We start from the raw sequence: 16,780 nt of genomic DNA on the forward strand, positions 1-16,780 counted from the left end.
TGAAGCAACCTTGCAGTGTTTTGCTTAGTTTGTGGTTTTGTTAAACTCAAGCTAAGCTCATCAAAAGATTTGTCCAGTGCCAGCAAATGGTTCCATCAAACTGGGCCATGTTTTGATCAGACCTGTTTCCTGCACACCTGGTCAGCATTTTGAATGAAGCCAGGCAGAGTTCTGAGTGTTCTCAACTCTTTCAGCTGTTCTGTAATAAGCTGCCTTTTCCCGTTTCTTAAGGCAGGGTATGGCGCCATCATGTGGTCAGTGCTTTCACCTGTTTTATATTTTACTATTTTCCCCACCTCTTCTCTGTTTTATTATTTAACTTTCTCTCCCCCTCCTTCTTTGCCACTTAGGTAATATGCTACTATGTTTGATGGCCCATTCCTGCAGTCTTCTATTTAATGTGAGTTTGGCTGAGTAAGCACTGCAGGACCTATCTCAGTTTGGTTTGTACTGCTCCAAACAGAAATACACCAATAAAAATAACTGAGAGAAACCCATGTTGCTCTCAGTGCTGTATATGCAAGGAGCACTAGAAAGAATAAAGCAAAAGAACAAATGATTTCAAATACGCATTGATTAGCACTTTTACAAACGTTGTAATACAAGAAAATTCTATAGTGAGATTCTGTTCCCAAATCCCTCCAGCTCTCCTCCCATAGGCCCCACTCCAGCAAAGCATATAAATATTTGCTTAATTTTGTTTTAAACGTTTTTGCTGGATTGAGTCCTTCCCCTACAATAGCCCTAACATTTTAAAAATGCTAAGCAATCTCAGTGGACCTATGTCGTGGCCTAAAGTGCCTATTCCACTTGAGTTCGTTTTGTTTTTTAATTAAACAATATTATCCATATGCTAAAAGGCCTAAAGCCTTAACATCCCATCTGCCCTGTAGGAGATTTCCCATCATGCACTGGTTTCCAGGAGCACAGTTGGCTCCAGGATGTACCTTTCATAAACATGTAGAACCCCTTTGTGCCCACTTCCTCATGCACTTATTCAGACACTTTGTTCCACTGTAGGGTTGCCAACTTTCTAATGGCACAAAACCAAACACCCCTGCCCCTCCCCTTCCCCGAGACCCTTCCCCTACTCATTCCACCCCCCTCCTTCTGTCGCTTGCTCTCTCCCACCCTCACGCACTTTCACCAGGCTGGGGCAGGGGGTTGGGTGCAGGAGGGGAGTGAGGGCTCCAGCTGGGGCTGCAGGCTCTGCAGATGAGGGCTTTGAGGTGTGAGAGAGGGCTCTGGGCTGCCTTAGCCTTGGGCCCCTGTTGTGCCACTGACCGGATTTTAATGGCCCAGTCATCGGTGCTGATCAGAGCTGCCACAGTCCCTTTCTGACTGGGCATTCTGGTCAAAAACCGAATGCTTGGCAACCGTATTTCAGTGGGATTACTCACTTACTCAGCATGAAGAAGGGTGGCAGAATCAGGTCCTTAACTGATATTATGCATTACAAGAAACCCTAAGGCACAGTGAACAGATGTAATAACATTGCAGGTGTCAGGCAGTCTTGCTCTGCTTATATGTCTTAGCCCATAAAATTAAGTTCTATAATGCACTGGACCTGAGGCATGTTCCTATGTCATTTCTAACACAGCAATTCACATTTTTACACAAAAAATAATCAATAGATACACACATCTATTCTACAGAATGAAATGGAATCTCTAGATACATTTGGTACATTTTAAAAATTGTTTCATGTGATGTAAATTCTCTATATAACTAGGAGAATAATTGTTTGCTCTTGTTCTGTTTAATTTGGTCTATATTTTCATCTTTCCACAAAAAAGCTATGTCCCTAGAAATAAAGAGTTAAGGAAAGACCATTTTCATTCTTTGCTCTCTGCAATTCCATGTGTCAGAGCTAATCACATGTTAATGTGTAAGCTGCTGGAAAGTGCAATTTTTGGTGCTCTCCTTCCAGCATCCAGCTTTGAGTTAATATTTAGGCCAGTGTTTCTCAAACAGGGGCTGGTCTTCTGTGTCCAATCCTGGAGCAGTACTGGGAGAATGCTGGGGACGGGAGCAACCCTATCCAGCCATCCTTGGCTGAAATGGCCCCACAGGAATGACCAGTTACTGAGCCTTGGAGGGTGAAATAAAGGAGACAATAGGGAAATCTTGCAGGGCAAACAAATGTGAAGGTTTTATTGGGATCCAGCAGTAAGAGTGGCCCCAGCCACATGGATCTGTGACTAGACTGATCGTGGAGACATTATTCCTCTGGTAGAGATGGCATGCTCAGAAATGGGGACAGCAGGCAGCATGTTCTGCTGGCTCATCCCCCTTTCCTCTGCTGAGGCTTGATCCTATGCTCATTGAAGCCGATAGTAAAGCTCCTACTGACCTAATGGTGCAAGATCTTGGGTCTAGTTTCTAAGTCTTCTGTGCTCCTTTGCTTTGTGCTGGGAAGAGAAGGGAAGTGTATTGGCCTATTCTTCTCTTTCCAGCATTTTAGCAAATAAAACCAAAGTCTGGCTGTTTAAGGCACAGATGCCATGCATGGCAGAACAATTCAGATACACAGTTCATAGTCAATCTTCCCATGACTTTCCATTTTAATTCATTCATGTTCCATTTTACACAGAATAGGCAAATAAATGACATATAATTTAGTTTTCATTGAAAGGAAATAATATTCCCAACTGTCCTTAGATGAGAACGATGTGTTTCAGAGTAGGTAATGCGGAGAGAATGACGCTTTAAATGTAATCAGTGATGGAAGGACTTTTGCTCAAAGGGCGCTTGTACCAGATGTATTTTGTTCTTCATTTATGGAAAACTGACTACTCTGGTTAATCTCAGCAGTAGCAAATGCGAGGCCCAAGAGCAGGCAGCAGATGAGCATCCTAGCCCAGAGAGCCACCTCCCAGTCTGGCTGGTCCTCAAGTGGGGTGAGACTTTGGCCTTGCTTCTACTCCTTTTTAGGCCTAGTGGTATAGGGACCCTCTTGGCCCCACTCCCATTTTGTCTTGGGCTCAAGGGGAAGGACCCAATCCAGTCTCAGGGCATAGGGAAAGCCTCCTAGAGCCCACATGCTTAGCAGCTCCTTTCTGGGTTTAGGGGGCGGGACATTTTGGCCCTGCACCTAGTCACTGTTCTTCTAATGTTGGAGAGAGGAACGGAGGGAGGCCTGCAACTCCCTGTTTCCTTCTTCTGGCTCGGTGGAGGGGAGTGGGAGCACCCTCCTGGCTGCTACTCCATTCCCTTCTCAGCTTGTCTGCAGGGGCCACAAGGAGGGGGAAATTCTAGGTAGAATTGCTCCTGTTGTTTCCCCCACCAAAAACTCATGGAGCAACTTGACGGAGGGGACCGAGGGGACTATACCTCAGAGCTCCCAACCTCTGCTCACCTAATGCACTGCCCTTCTGCCCACTATGCTTCTGGCCCCACAGCCCTTCCCCCTGGGGTTACAGGACCACAGTGGGCAGGACCGGCTCCAGGCACCAGCAAAGCAAGCACGTGCTTGGGGCAACACATTTCCAGGGGCGGCACATTCATAGGCGCTGACTTTACCCGGCGCCGGTGGGTGCTTGCGCCCCTCCCGCCCCCCGCCCCTAGCCCTGCCTCAACTCTGCCCTTTCCCCGCCCCCATTCCAACCCCTTCCCCAAATCCCTGGCCCTGCCTCCTCCCACAGGCACACGCCGCCGCTTCTCCCCACGCGAAACAGCTGTTTCTCAGCAAGCCTGGGAGGGAGGGGTGAGAAGCGGAGCGGCAGCAGTGTGCTCAGGGGAGGAGGCAGAGGCGGAGGTGAGCTGGGGCGGGGAGCTGCTGGTGGGTGCAGAGCACCCACCAATTTTTCCCTGGGGGTGCTCCAGCTCCGGAGCACCCACCGAGTCGGCGCCTCTGGGCACGTTTCCGGGGGTGGCACATTTCTAGGAGCGGCATTCCGGCCAAAAAAGAGGGGGGCGGCCAAAAATGTTTTGCTTGGGGCAGCAAAAAACCTAGAGCTGGCCCTGGCACTGGGTCCTATTTACTCCCACCTGTCACCAGAAACCTTGCATCTGCCTCCACTTGCTAGGCTGCAACAGCTTGCACCAGACACCTGCCCCTTAGGAAAGATAGCATGAAGATTTTTTAAAAGTGTAAGCAAGGGCAGTTATGGTGATCCAAGTAAGCTAAAGGCTCAAGGGACGCAATAGACCAGACTGAGATCTGATATGAGGAGGTTCTGCGCCACGGATTTAAACGGGATTACAGCTACGCCCACTATGTTTGAAGCTGAGGCATATTTTAGAGCCAACCTTTTGGGTCTACTGGGAGCTTTGTCACCTTGACTAAGTCACTTAGGCCAAGATTTACAATGCTGGGTGGCTAAAGTTAGGCACCTAAATCCATATTTCGGCATCTTCGGGTACGTCTACACTGCAGCTGGGAGGGTCCTTCCCAGTATGGGTCGACAGGCCCCCGCTAGCTCAGCTGCAGCTAGCATGCTAAAAATAGCACTGTAGCCAGGATTAGCATGGGCAGAGGCTCACAGGGTCGGGGCGGCTTTGTACTCAGGCTATCCCAAGCTGCTGCTGTGTGACCCTAGACATGTCACTTAGTCTCTCTGCACATCAATTCACCATCTGTAAAATGGGGAAAATAGCCCTTCCCTACCTCACAGGGGTATCGTGAGGATAAACACATACATGACTGTGAGAGGCTCAGATACTATGGGGAGGGGGCCACATAAGTACCTTAGATAGAGGGTTTTCAGGAGTTCTGGACAACCACAACTTCCACTGATTTCAGTGATGAGGTCTCTATTTTTAATAGCGTTGGTGGCTCTGAAATCAATAAAGATCTTTGTGAAGCTGACCTGGGTGTTAAGGATTGGTCTCAGCTTGGTCTCCTCTTAGTGCTTTGCGTGAAAGTTCATATCCAAGAAACATGGCTGCACTCATCGGGAATCCTCGCACTGCATTGACTGTGATGCCCCTAACAAAGACCTGTTCAGGAGGGGAAAAGATGACAGCAAAGGAATAGGTCAGATATTTTTCTGAAGGCAACACCAAGCTAAATCATTGGGAAATGTGAATAACAAAACATGGTAAATTGTGATCTGCTCATAGACATTTTGTGAGCTGGAGAAGTTAGTGCCTTAGTTCCTATGCTCATGCATCTGTGCATTTTCTGCCTGAGCACCAGAGAGTCAAAACACAATAGCAAGTTGCTAGTTTGACAGGGCTGCATACATACTCTGCTGCTTGTACAGAATGCCTTCCAAGCAGCAGTGAAAAGCAGGAGGTGGCTCTCAGAAGTTTCTTTTCCTGCATTAGGTAAAAAGTGGGCTAACTAATACATGTTTAAATCTTTGTGACCAGAAAACAGGAAATCTAAATCTTCTTCTTAATCACCCCTCTCTTATCTGTCTCTCCCTTCCTCTCTTGCACATGCATTGAAAACTATATTGAACGAGCTGAGAAAAAGAAAGGCAAGATTACAGGGCCGCTTGCCTTTGCAAATGAAGTGCTCAGAATTTATGGGCTAGTCTTCAGTTGCACCAGAGTTGTGTGTGAGACAACTGGGACTTGGGGAGAGAGAAGAGGAGGTGTTACAATGTGGATTCAGTCTCTGCTGCAAGCTGGAGAAGCCATAGGTCTCTTCCAAGGATAGCTGGAATGCCCCTCTCCTATTCTCAGGAGACATGAACACACCATCCACATAGCAGGGCAGGAGTAGGTGGCAGAGAACCAGCTACACTGGCTCTGTGGGGCTCCAGGAACATAGAGTCTCCTAGCCGGGCCCTGAATGCAGTCACTTATGACAGGGCAGTTCCCAGTTTCTCCTTTATGGCAGCTTTAAGGCCCTGACCCAACAAAGCACTTTAGCACATGCTTAAAATTTAAGCACATGAATAATCCCATTGACTTCTGCGGAGCCACTTGTGGGTTTAAGGTTAAGTACATACGTAGATGCTTTTCTGGATCAGGACCTATACCCCCTTGTCTTTGCTTTGGTCCAACTCAGCGCAAGTAGAATATTTTGTAGTTTTCTCTTCTGCTTTCACAAAACAATTTCCAATCCAAGGAAAAATGTTCAATTGTTCTGTGCCTTATTGAGAATTCGTTCACATGACTGTAGACCGGACTCAACAGCAATATTTCATATAGGCCAACACTTCCAAATCTGATTTCCTAAAGTCAGGGGCCTAAGTACATATTTAAGCATCTCTTTTATTTGGGTGACAAAATATGGATTTAGATACCCAGGTTTGATAATTTTGGTCATCATATTTTGAACTGATATGTGTTTCTGAGAGTGAAAAGGGCTTCATTTTTTGATTGCTTGAACAGTAAAGTGGAAAAGGGGTCATTGTATTAATAACAAACTTCTAGTGCTAACTTGTATCCTGTTTTAAAATTCTGCCATCCCACATAGCACTATTGCAGGGGTGGGCAAACTTTTTGGCCTGAGGGCCACATCAGGGTTGTGAAATGGTATGGAGGGCCGGGTAGGGAAGGCTGTGCCTCCGCAAACAGCCTGCGCTCCGCCCCTCCCACTTCCCGCCCCCTGACTACCCCCTCAGAACCTTCGACCCATCCAACTCCCCTCCCCTTGTCCTCTGACTGCCCCCTCCAAGGACCCCCCAGGACCCCATCTGCTATCCAACCCCCCCTTGCTCCCTGTCCCCCCACTCCCAGGACTCCCTGGGACTCCCTATGTAACCCCCTTGCTCCCTGTTTCCTACCGCCCCCCCCTCTCTGAACCTCCGCCCCATGCAACCGCCCCCATCCCCTGACTGCCCCCTGGGACCTTCTGCCCCTTATCCAACCTCCCGTCCCCCTACCCCCTTACCATGCCGCTCAGAGCGGCAGGACAGGCTTTTTGGAAAGCCTGGGAGATTGGTGGGCACAGCTGTGGGGGAGGGGAGACAGCGGGGGAGGGGCCGGGGGCTAGCCTCCATGGCCAGGAGCTCAGGGGCAGGGCAGGACAGTCCCGCGGGCCATAGTTTGCCCACCTCTGCACTATTGCACAGACCTCACTGTACTAAAAACCAATATCAACTTGATTTTACCAACACCCCATTTAACTAATTCCAGAATGTTTAGTGGAGTGTTTCAGTTAGCAAGCTACTAACAGAATCATATTATTAAATAAATTCACTGATAAAATTATCATTAATATCTAAATTTAGATTACTGAATTTTGGAATAGGAGTGGGGACCAAAATCATAAAATCATAGATTAGGGTAGGAAGAGACCTCAGGAGGTCAACTAGTCCAACCCCCCAGCTTGAAGCAGGACCAGCACCAATTAAATCATCCCAGCCAGGGCTTTGTGAAGCTGGGCCTTAAAAACCTCTAAGGATGGAGATTCCACCACCTCCCTAGGTAACCCATTCAGGTGCTTCACCATTCAGGTGCTTCACCAAAACAGTTTTTCCTAAGAGCCAACCTAGACCTCCCCCACTGCAACTTGAGACCATTGCTCCTTGTTCTGTCATCGGCCACCACTGAGAACAGCTCCATCCTCTTTGGAACCCCCCTTCAGGTAGTCGAAGGCTACTATCAAATTCCACCTCACTCTTTTCTTCTGCAGACTAAATAAACTCAGTTCCCTCAGCCTCCACTCAGAAGTCATGTACCACAACCCCCTAATCATTTTCGTTGCCCTCCGCTGGTCTCTCTCCAATTTGTCCACATCCTCTCTGTAGTGGGGGCCCCAAAACTGGACGCAATACTCCAGATGTGGCCTCACCACTGCCAAATAGAGGAGAATAATCACTTTCCTCGATCTGCTGGCAGTGCTCCTACTAATGCAGCCCAATATGGGGTTAGCCTTCTTGGCAACAAGGGCACACTGTTGACTCATATCCAGCTTCTCGTCCACTGTAATCCCCAGGTCCTTTTCTGCAGAACTGCCATTTAGCCAGTCGGTTCCCAGCTTGTAGCAGTGCATGGGATTCTTCTGTCCTTCGCGCAGGACTCTGCACTCTCCTTGTTGAACCAGATTTCTTTTAGCCTTATCCTCCAATTTGACTAGGTCACTCTGGATCTTATCCCTACCCTCCAGCGTATCTACTTCTCCCCACAACTTAGTGTCATCCGTGAATTTGCTGAGGGTGCAAACCATCCCATCATCCAGATAATTAATGAAGATGTTGGACCAAACAGGCTCCAGGAGAGACCCCTGGGGCACTCCGCTTGATACCGGCTACAAAATAAATGCATTTAAAAAATCCTTCAGTCCTTACAAAGGCAAAAATTAGAAAAGAAAAAAGGAATTTTGCCTGATTGTAGTCCAGTACTAGGAAGTCTAGCATTTAAAATTTTAAAAGCATTTTCTTTGAAATCCAGAAATTTGCTAATCAAATAAAAAGGCCTCAGGGAATAGAACCCAGCTTTACAAAGCTTGGAACAACTGATAGTCCCACGGTGCCACCAGGAGGCCAAGCAATAGTACACCCAGAGAGCAGTATGCAGAGTAGGCACTACAGGATGTACAGCCCAAGAGATTCAGAGTGACAATACCCTGTGGCCCTCTGAGTGGCCCAGCTCCTGCCCGGCAGCTACCGCCAATGGTGGTCAGACCTGAGCCCAGATGTAACCGCTAGGCCACACCACCTACTCCCCAGTCCCTTATGCCACTGAAATGTACGATAGAGTATCTGAACATGGTGGAGTTTGTACTATGGGGCGGGAGAGTTGTGTGTTTTGTTTTTTAGAGATGATGGAATTTTATATGACAAAGGTGTGACTCCTGTCCGCATTTTTTAAAAGTCACATTCAAGGACAAAGATAAATATCAACTGAGATTTACAGAGAAAGGCCTTAGGACTTGATCTTCTTATATTCAGAATGAACACGCAGGATACTGAGTGGGCAAAGGGGCCACAATTCCTTTTTGTACACTCTGAGGTTACTTGGGGTTTTAACAACCCTGTTCTATCTCCCCTAATATAAACATCCAAATCAGGGTTCGACATCTCCCAGCAATGCTCCATTACTTTGTTTTCACCCAATAGGACACTGACAGAAATAGGTTTTCCTTATGAAACTGTCCTTGTATTCAGCTCTCTGGTGGACCTGCAGATTCCCTCTCCTGGCACTAGAAGTGACAGCAGCACAACCATGACTGGCTGCAGACTCTGTACATTGAAATTTGGCCATCGAGGGTAGATGGGGTAAGATCAGAAAGACAAAATGCTGAACTCCTGCAGCCCTTATTCCTGTGACCGTCCAATCATTGTTTTACATGGTTACTTGCTGTATATTTGTCCATGCTCCATACTCCCCTGCATCATATGAGTGAGAATAAAAGGTGGAAACAGCCCTCATCTGGGAAAAGGATCAGACTCTGAGCTTCTGTGGCTGTTGGTCTGACCTACTGGCACGTTGCAAAAAGATGCCAAATATTTAGCGGCTGACAATTGAACATTTGCCAGTTATTTTTCTAATTGGTTATTTTTCCTCTCAGAAGTTGGAACTTAGCACTCTTTAGTTAAGAACTACATAATGTTTTGGTGAAGGCTTAAGATGCACATGGCATTCAAGTGTCAGAGACCATGACGCAATGTTCAGTCATCGTCGGTGTATAATACAGTAAACCCGTGGGCTTCATTCTCTGTCATTCTGATTTAACAGCTTTTTACACCCACTTCATCCTTGCGTGAAACGACTTTAGGTGCTAAAGGACATCAGAGAAACAGACCCATCAAATCTTATCCAAGAATAACTAAGTACATAATAATTCTGGGTGAAATCCTGGTCCTAGCGAAGTCAGTCGCAATGTTCCCATTGACTTTAATGGGGCCAGCATTTAACCTCATGATGAACAGCACTCTAGTCTCAATTAAACCTTTTAATTTCAATGGTGTTTCCCATGGAGTAAAGTACTACTCAAAATGGGTAGCAGAACCTGACCTTACATCATTTAAATCTTTGGTTCTTTAGGACATATTCTTGTCATCAATATTATGACTTGTAATTAATTGTACTGGCTTTAATGATTGATTGTCTAACTGCAGTTTGGATAACAGCCATTTCATTTTTCACTAAAGATTAATGCCTAGTAGCAATTTTTTTCTTGCAATACCACTTACTTTTAAGCCCTCACTATGGTAGCTCTGGGAGATGCAATCAATGACTCCTTTGTATTTGTTTAAATAAACCCCATCAGCTTGAAGTCGACTTTTCACAACATCCATCGGAGTAGCAGTCCCCCAGGAAATTGCTCCTAGAAATAAGGAAAAGAGAATTCCTTCTGTATACTGCTGCGATGCAACCGTGCTGCGGTGATTATGACTGGAGATATGTGGGTAATAATATAATCTCTGCTAGTGCATGCCTATACACACCCTTCCTTAACCCCAGCCTGCTACCCCCACTAATTCACCACTCACCTAGTGCATCCAGTTGGTGGCACTTCCAGGAAGGATGAATACACTGGAATGATAGTGTAAAGTAGCATTTCTGGCATCAACACGGCATTTCTGGGGGTAATGTACCACATTTCTGGACAAACTGTTTGAGGAACTGGTTGTCAGTGTAACACAGGTAAAGAGCAAGGCAGGTAACCAATTACAGGCAGATCAGAAGTGCCCCTGTGTGTGGGGATACTGCTGCAGTGCCCAGGACTAAGACTTGAGAAAGTATCACTTAGTACAAATTTGTGAAAAAAGGCTCTTCCCCGCCCCCAACCCCAAAACTTCCCAGGCTCCACAATCTACAAAAATGTACCCAATTTCTAAACAATTTAGGTTGCTAATAGAAGCAATTTAAAATAACTGGAATCCTGGGTGTATATTGAGAAAGAGGGCATTGGGTTAAGAAGGTGGGTGTGGATGAGGTACTGATTTAATCACATGGGGATGGACTGAATCTGAATCCTGTTGATTACTCCACAATCGGATGGGATGTTTTTCCTGGTTGCAAAGGTCAGTGGGGCTTACATCACTTATGACTGAGGTCTTCCAGCTACTCAGGATCTTGCTCACATATAGAAAACCTAGCCCTCTATTTGCTCCCTTTTTGCCTCTGGAATGTGATGTTTCCATGCTGAGAGATTTAATGGTTTGAGAAAGTCTCATGCATATTAATTCAGTATTATAATGAAACCTGTGGTCTTTCATGCCAGTGACTGTGTGATTGGGTTGTATGGGGGAGATGGATGGAAGGAGTGTGCCTAGAGCTGTGCCAATGTCCTGACATACTAGAGAATTTGTTCAAATCAACCAGTGCTCTGTTTGTCTGCAAGTGAAACAGAGCCAGTGAGTTGTAATCATTACCAAGGCTAATAAGTAACTGTCTTCATTTGGGATCCAGAGATTTAGGAATTATAAATAAACCATTAGCTCGTTTAAGGGCAATTTTGTATATCTAAACGTATATGTAAAAGTCGTACTGGCCAGTATAAACAGAGAAAGCAGGCTTCAGCCTCCAGCACTGAGACAAGATTAACAATGACTCCCTGAGTTTTGCGGCTTCTCCTGCTGTGGATGCATGTTTATCCTTATGAGGTACATACAGGGTAACATACTTCCTTCCAGGCTTATGGGCCATTCAAAAAGCTGAAAGGCAAGAGTGAATTGCAGTCCACTGACGCTGATACTAATTACACAGGCTTAGGGCCTGATGCAAAGCCCATTGACATCTGTGGGAGTCTTTCCAATTATTTCAGTGGGCTTTGGATCAGGCCCTTAGTGAGAAGAAAATAAAAACCTGAGGCTCTAATCTTGCAAGTAGTTATATAGGTGCTTAACTTTACCCACATGAGCAGTCCCACTGCACACAGACTGGGGCCTGATGTGAAATCCTGGCCCCATTGAAGTCGAAGACAAAATTCCAGTTGACTAGAAAGGGGCCACGATTATATCCTGAGTTCATAAGTCACTGCTTCAAAAGTACAACATTAAAGCCTGAATCTCCAGGGTAATTCCACTGACTTCAACAACACTAGGCCCGATTTACGGCGATGTAAATGAGAAGAAAATAAGGCCTTAAAACACTGACATTTTATGATTCAGATTGATTTTTGCAGAAAATTATCCAATATACAGGTACATATATTGTGCCTAATATACAAAGACTAAACACAATAAAGAAATCTTACCCTGCCAATAAAATTAATGCTTTGGCTGTTCTGCTTTTTACTGGTTTTGGGTATGGCAAGGATCTGACTAATACTTACTAGTACGACTTCTATAACGTTTCTGAAGTTTAGATTAAGCTTCATGTTAATTTGTTTCCCAACCTTGTGAAACAAAAATGACCTTACCTGCTATACCTCCTGCTATCCACACAGAAGAGGGACTAGGAGATACGCATCCCTCAGGAGTAATCCAGCCACAGAGAAATGTATAAGGGATGAAGTATAGGCAATACCCAGGAACATCCCTCAGAAGCATTGCGCCGGCACCTCGGTATATTCCTGCTAAGCCCTCCTGCCGAAGGATTGAACTAACACAGTGAATTGGGCCTCTGTATGCGGGAAACCCAGTTGCCCTGTGCCTTAAGTTTATGTTTGCTGCAAAAACAGATACAAATCATTTTAACAACTGCACATACTTTGGGCATTCTCACATTTTAGTTTGTTTAACTTCCCTTATGTAGTTGCTCCTTTTAAAATTAATCCATTGAAGTCTTTTTCTCTTTATTATTTAAGTGAAACGTGAAAACAATCAGTGGGTAAAATTTTCAAAAGTGCCTAAGTGACTTAGGAACCTAAGTCTTGTGTTCAAAAGAGACTTAGGTATTCAGGGACAGATTTCAAATGTATTTAGACACCTAAAGATGCAGACAGGCATCTAGTAGGATTTTCAAAAATGCCTAAGCACGTTAGGTACCTATGTACCATTGACTTCAACCCCACTTTGCACCTGCTGACAAGTTTAGGCATCTAAATCTGGCTGTGAGACATAGGCAATTTTGACACCAAAGTGACTTTGGCATTTTTGAAAACGTTACCCAAATTTTTTAAATTAAAGCGAATATGTAAACTTCTTGTATTTTATATAGTATTGCTAATTAAATACCAAAAGCCCCCTTAATATTTTAATAACAGGACAGTTATTAAAGAAGCTGACAAAAGCCAGGAACTCCTAAGATGCAGAGTGCTTTGCCCTCATTTGTTTGTGTGTTTTTCATTAAGAATTCTTTCCCCAAAATCAGAAATCTGTTCTGTATTGGAGGTCAGCAATATAAATCTCACTGAATCTCTACCCAAAGAAATGGGCTCATTATTATGCTGGCCTAGGCTAACTTGTGCCTGCCTGTGGATATCCTGCCTTGGGTGTCATTTCCACCTGGTAAAAAAATGTATTCCCTTTGAAGTTTATTGCTACAGTTACCCCGGCAACTATTTTTCAAATATATTTTTAATGTCACCATTCATTCCACTTGTATGTAATGAACAGAGATTGTCAGGATACCAGATCTCTCTTGTGTGCAAACCTTTTGTGGATAAACACTAGAAATAAATTCTATAGGCAGTGATATAAAGTTACAGATGATAGATGCATCTCTCTGGTACATATACGTCAAATACTGGTATTCTAATAGAATGTTTATCATTCCCCCTAAGCTCTTCACCGTAGCTCTCTTTGGTAAGTATATGTATTTCCGTGAGATTCAGTGAAACCTCAGAGTTACAAACACCTGAGGAATGGAGGTTGTTCCTAACTTTGAACAAAACGTTATGGCCGCTCTTTCAAAAGTTTACAACTGAACGTCGACTTAATATAGCTCTGAAACTTTACAATGAGGAATAAAAATGCTGCTTTTAACCATCTTAATTTAAATGAAACAAGCACAGAAACAGTTTCCTTACCTTACAAGTCTTGTTTTTAAACTTTCCCTTAATTTTTTTAGTAGTTTACATTTGACACAGGACTGTACTGTGCATTTTTATTTTTACTTTTTTGGTCTCTGCTGCTGCCTGTTTGCGTAATTCCGGGTCCAAATGAAGTGTGCACTTGACTAGTCAGTTTATAACTCTGGTGTTCATAACTCTGATATTCTACTGTATAAATACAGATATACTATCTCTCTCTCTCTCTGTCACACATCCTAATGAAATATATATACCAGTACATAGCAAAGAGAGAGACTGTGAAAAACTTATATTAAAGGAGTACTAGCAGCTAACAATAAAAATCTTAGTAGGACACTAATATTTGGCCTTTGAGTTCAGAACTCACTACTTACAATCAAAATCATTGTCAGACATGACAGCTTTCCAGGAGCTCAAGCTACACTTTTATTTTCTGTCTCAGCTGCCAGCATTAATGATGATTCCAAATAGCTTTTCATTGCAATAAATATATTAGGCCAAATTCTGATCTCTGATACACTGGTGTAATTGAACAACAGAGTCATTGATGTCATTGTAGTTACTCCAGATATACACTGGGGTCAGAGAGATCAGACTTTGGACATTCAACATGAGAGATTAGCTGAATCAATCTTCTAGTACATCTGAACCTGAATGTTTGCAAAGAAAAGTTGTGTCTATGTTGTTAGAGTCAGGAAACAATACATTGCTGGTTGTGGGCTTTTTTTCAAGTGTTCCTACAAGCTCAGCAAGAAGCAAAACTATTGCCTATTCTTCACATGTCTATTTGGGACCTTTTTCTTTGCATTTTATACAGTATGTCAGTCGTGGTCTGTCTCTCAGCCCATTACCAGTGGCCTTTGGTCTGGAGCAAAATTCAACAAGTTGAAAGAGAGAAAGATCACAAGAGAGTGAATTAAAAGACAATATTTTGGGTGCTGTTCCTATAAGAGGTTCTAGAAAATCCATTAAAAAATCCATTTTTAGAATGCCATGTTATTGCTGATTAACCCAGCTCACACTGGGGAACTAAACAAAAGAAGCCCACCTTCTAAAGAGCATTGTTTGTTACTACTGACTCAATCAGGCAGCTGACTGAAGTGACACAGCTGAACACCTGCCTCGAGTTAAAAACAGACAATCACAGGAATACAAAACAGAAAAGACCTGTGGTCTCACCCTGCCCACCTCCTGCTCATCAGCAGTATGCCATAAAGCACATTTTCTATTAGTATTTTGTCCAAGCTAGTATTAAATGTCCCAAATGAATGGCCTTTAACCATCTCCTGTTGAAGTGGTTGAAACGATGGCAGCGCTATGTTCCAGAAAAAGTTATTTAAATCTCATTGTTTCATATGGGAGAGAATTCCACCACCTAGTGCATCTTGCTGTCAGGACGCTTTGCCTGATACCAGCTCAACTTTTCCCCTTCTGAATTTCATCTCATGAAGACTAGGAATGGTCTTAAGTGCCATGCTCTACATTGCTTAGTGTTTATACCCTTAGACATTTATAGGCGTAACAAATCCCTCCTTATTTAAGTAGCTCTTCTCTGAACTGCTTCTTGCTTGTCAAAATCACCTTGCGATGCCCAGAAAGCAATGCAATGAAGTTATACTGATTTACACCGGCAGGGGAGCGGGCTCAAGAGTTTAGGTGCAATTGTTCCAGATCCAGAGGGAGGAGGGGTCCTTTTGGCTGGCACTAGGACTTTCAGAGTCTGAATTCAGCGCTAACCAAATTTAACTTCAGGAAGCTGCTTAAAGAGGGTTCTGGTCTTAGAATTAAAGTAATGTTTCAGTGATTCCATATACCCAAAGGCATAAAGCCATTTTGACCAACAGTTACCTTCATATGAGAACCTGAAGCCTGAAATCAGATTCCTGATGTGAATTCAAACTTGCCCTTTAGAACACCTAGTTCACTAAGATAGCCCATTGGTCATTTGCCTCAGCTGCTTGCTTGAGCAAACATATCCCTATACCGTACAGTTCCACCATATCTTTGAGAGATGACTAACCTAATCTCAAAAACAACCGTGGGCCTGAAACCCAACATTTCCACATTGTTGACCTTACCAGGAAAAACATCAGACTCCATTTCTTAGCTTTTCATGCCTCAACCACATAGATAATATCACCTAGGCTAGTCAGGGGCATTTGCCATTATACTGTCATTTATAGCAAAGCATAATGTGATTAGTATAATCCACGACCATGGCTTTGATGTTAATTAATAGTTAGACTGTAAATATTTTAAGTACCACAGATAGCCGGAGTCATTGCTGGGCTCATGAAAATAATATTCAGTTTTCAAAAGCACCTCTATCTTTTCTCCTTTTTATCATCATTTGTATTTTGGTAATGCCGAGGCACCCTCATCATGGACCAGCACCCCATTGTGCCATGTGCTGTACAAATACAGAACAACAAAACAGTCCCTGACCCAGACCGCTTATTTTTGGTGCTCAAAAAGTTGCAGGACTTACAGTAGCTGAGTCTTGTACCTTTGCAGGTTTGCCCACCCTGCTGACAAAACGCCACCTCCCTAACACGGCAACCTCCTGGACATGGCAATAGGTTTCCTTTTATATAGAACGCTTGTGTCAGATGGAAAGTACCCACGTGATATCTTGCCCTAGTTATTCGCAGGTTAAAGGGCATGGCATTTTCTCTACTCCTCAATCACAGCCTCCTCTCTGGCCCATTCCTCTGCAGTTTGCTAGAGCAAGGGTGGTTACAGAAAAACACCATTGCTTTTTTGTTTGTTTTTTGTTACAAGGATTGAGTACTTATTTATTTGTCCTAACTCATCTGTCCAGAACTCTCAGACCCCTCCCCACAGCCCTTAGTCATTGACTTTGAAACCTTTATTTACTTGGACTGGGAAAAACAAGTAAAGAAAAAAGGAACAAACTGTTTCTATGTTTTTTATATATTTCTCTCCGCCTCTGCTCTCCCTCCTTCTCCTCTGTCACTCACACAATTTGGGGTCAAGGTGTAGGGCTCTCTTTTC

General features: G+C 44.1%; 1 protein-coding gene across 5 annotated transcripts in view; it reads right to left on the reverse strand.

Annotated features, from left to right (window-relative positions):
- SLC25A48 (solute carrier family 25 member 48) overlaps positions 1-16,780 on the reverse strand; it is a 48,859-nt gene that overhangs the window by 14,437 nt on the left and 17,642 nt on the right. For 3 of the 5 annotated variants that reach the window (XR_014712588.1, XR_014712589.1, XM_084635897.1), the window contains 3 exons: positions 12,212-12,460; positions 10,038-10,171; positions 4,812-4,941 (listed from right to left, as the gene is read on the reverse strand). Coding sequence is in view for 3 of the 5 variants with exons in the window: in XM_084635897.1 (XP_084492023.1) it covers positions 4,819-4,941; positions 10,038-10,171; positions 12,212-12,460 (506 nt within the window). In the remaining 2 variants the exon portion in view is untranslated. Of the gene's footprint in view, positions 1-2,127; positions 2,412-4,810; positions 4,942-10,037; positions 10,172-12,211; positions 12,461-16,780 lie in introns of those variants that run through there. The other 2 variants (XM_084635896.1, XM_084635895.1) reach the window with 2 other exon arrangements.

This window comes from Lepidochelys olivacea, assembly GCF_965140295.1.
Source record: "Lepidochelys olivacea isolate rLepOli2 genome assembly, chromosome: 8".
Taxonomy (NCBI): domain Eukaryota; kingdom Metazoa; phylum Chordata; order Testudines; family Cheloniidae; genus Lepidochelys; species Lepidochelys olivacea.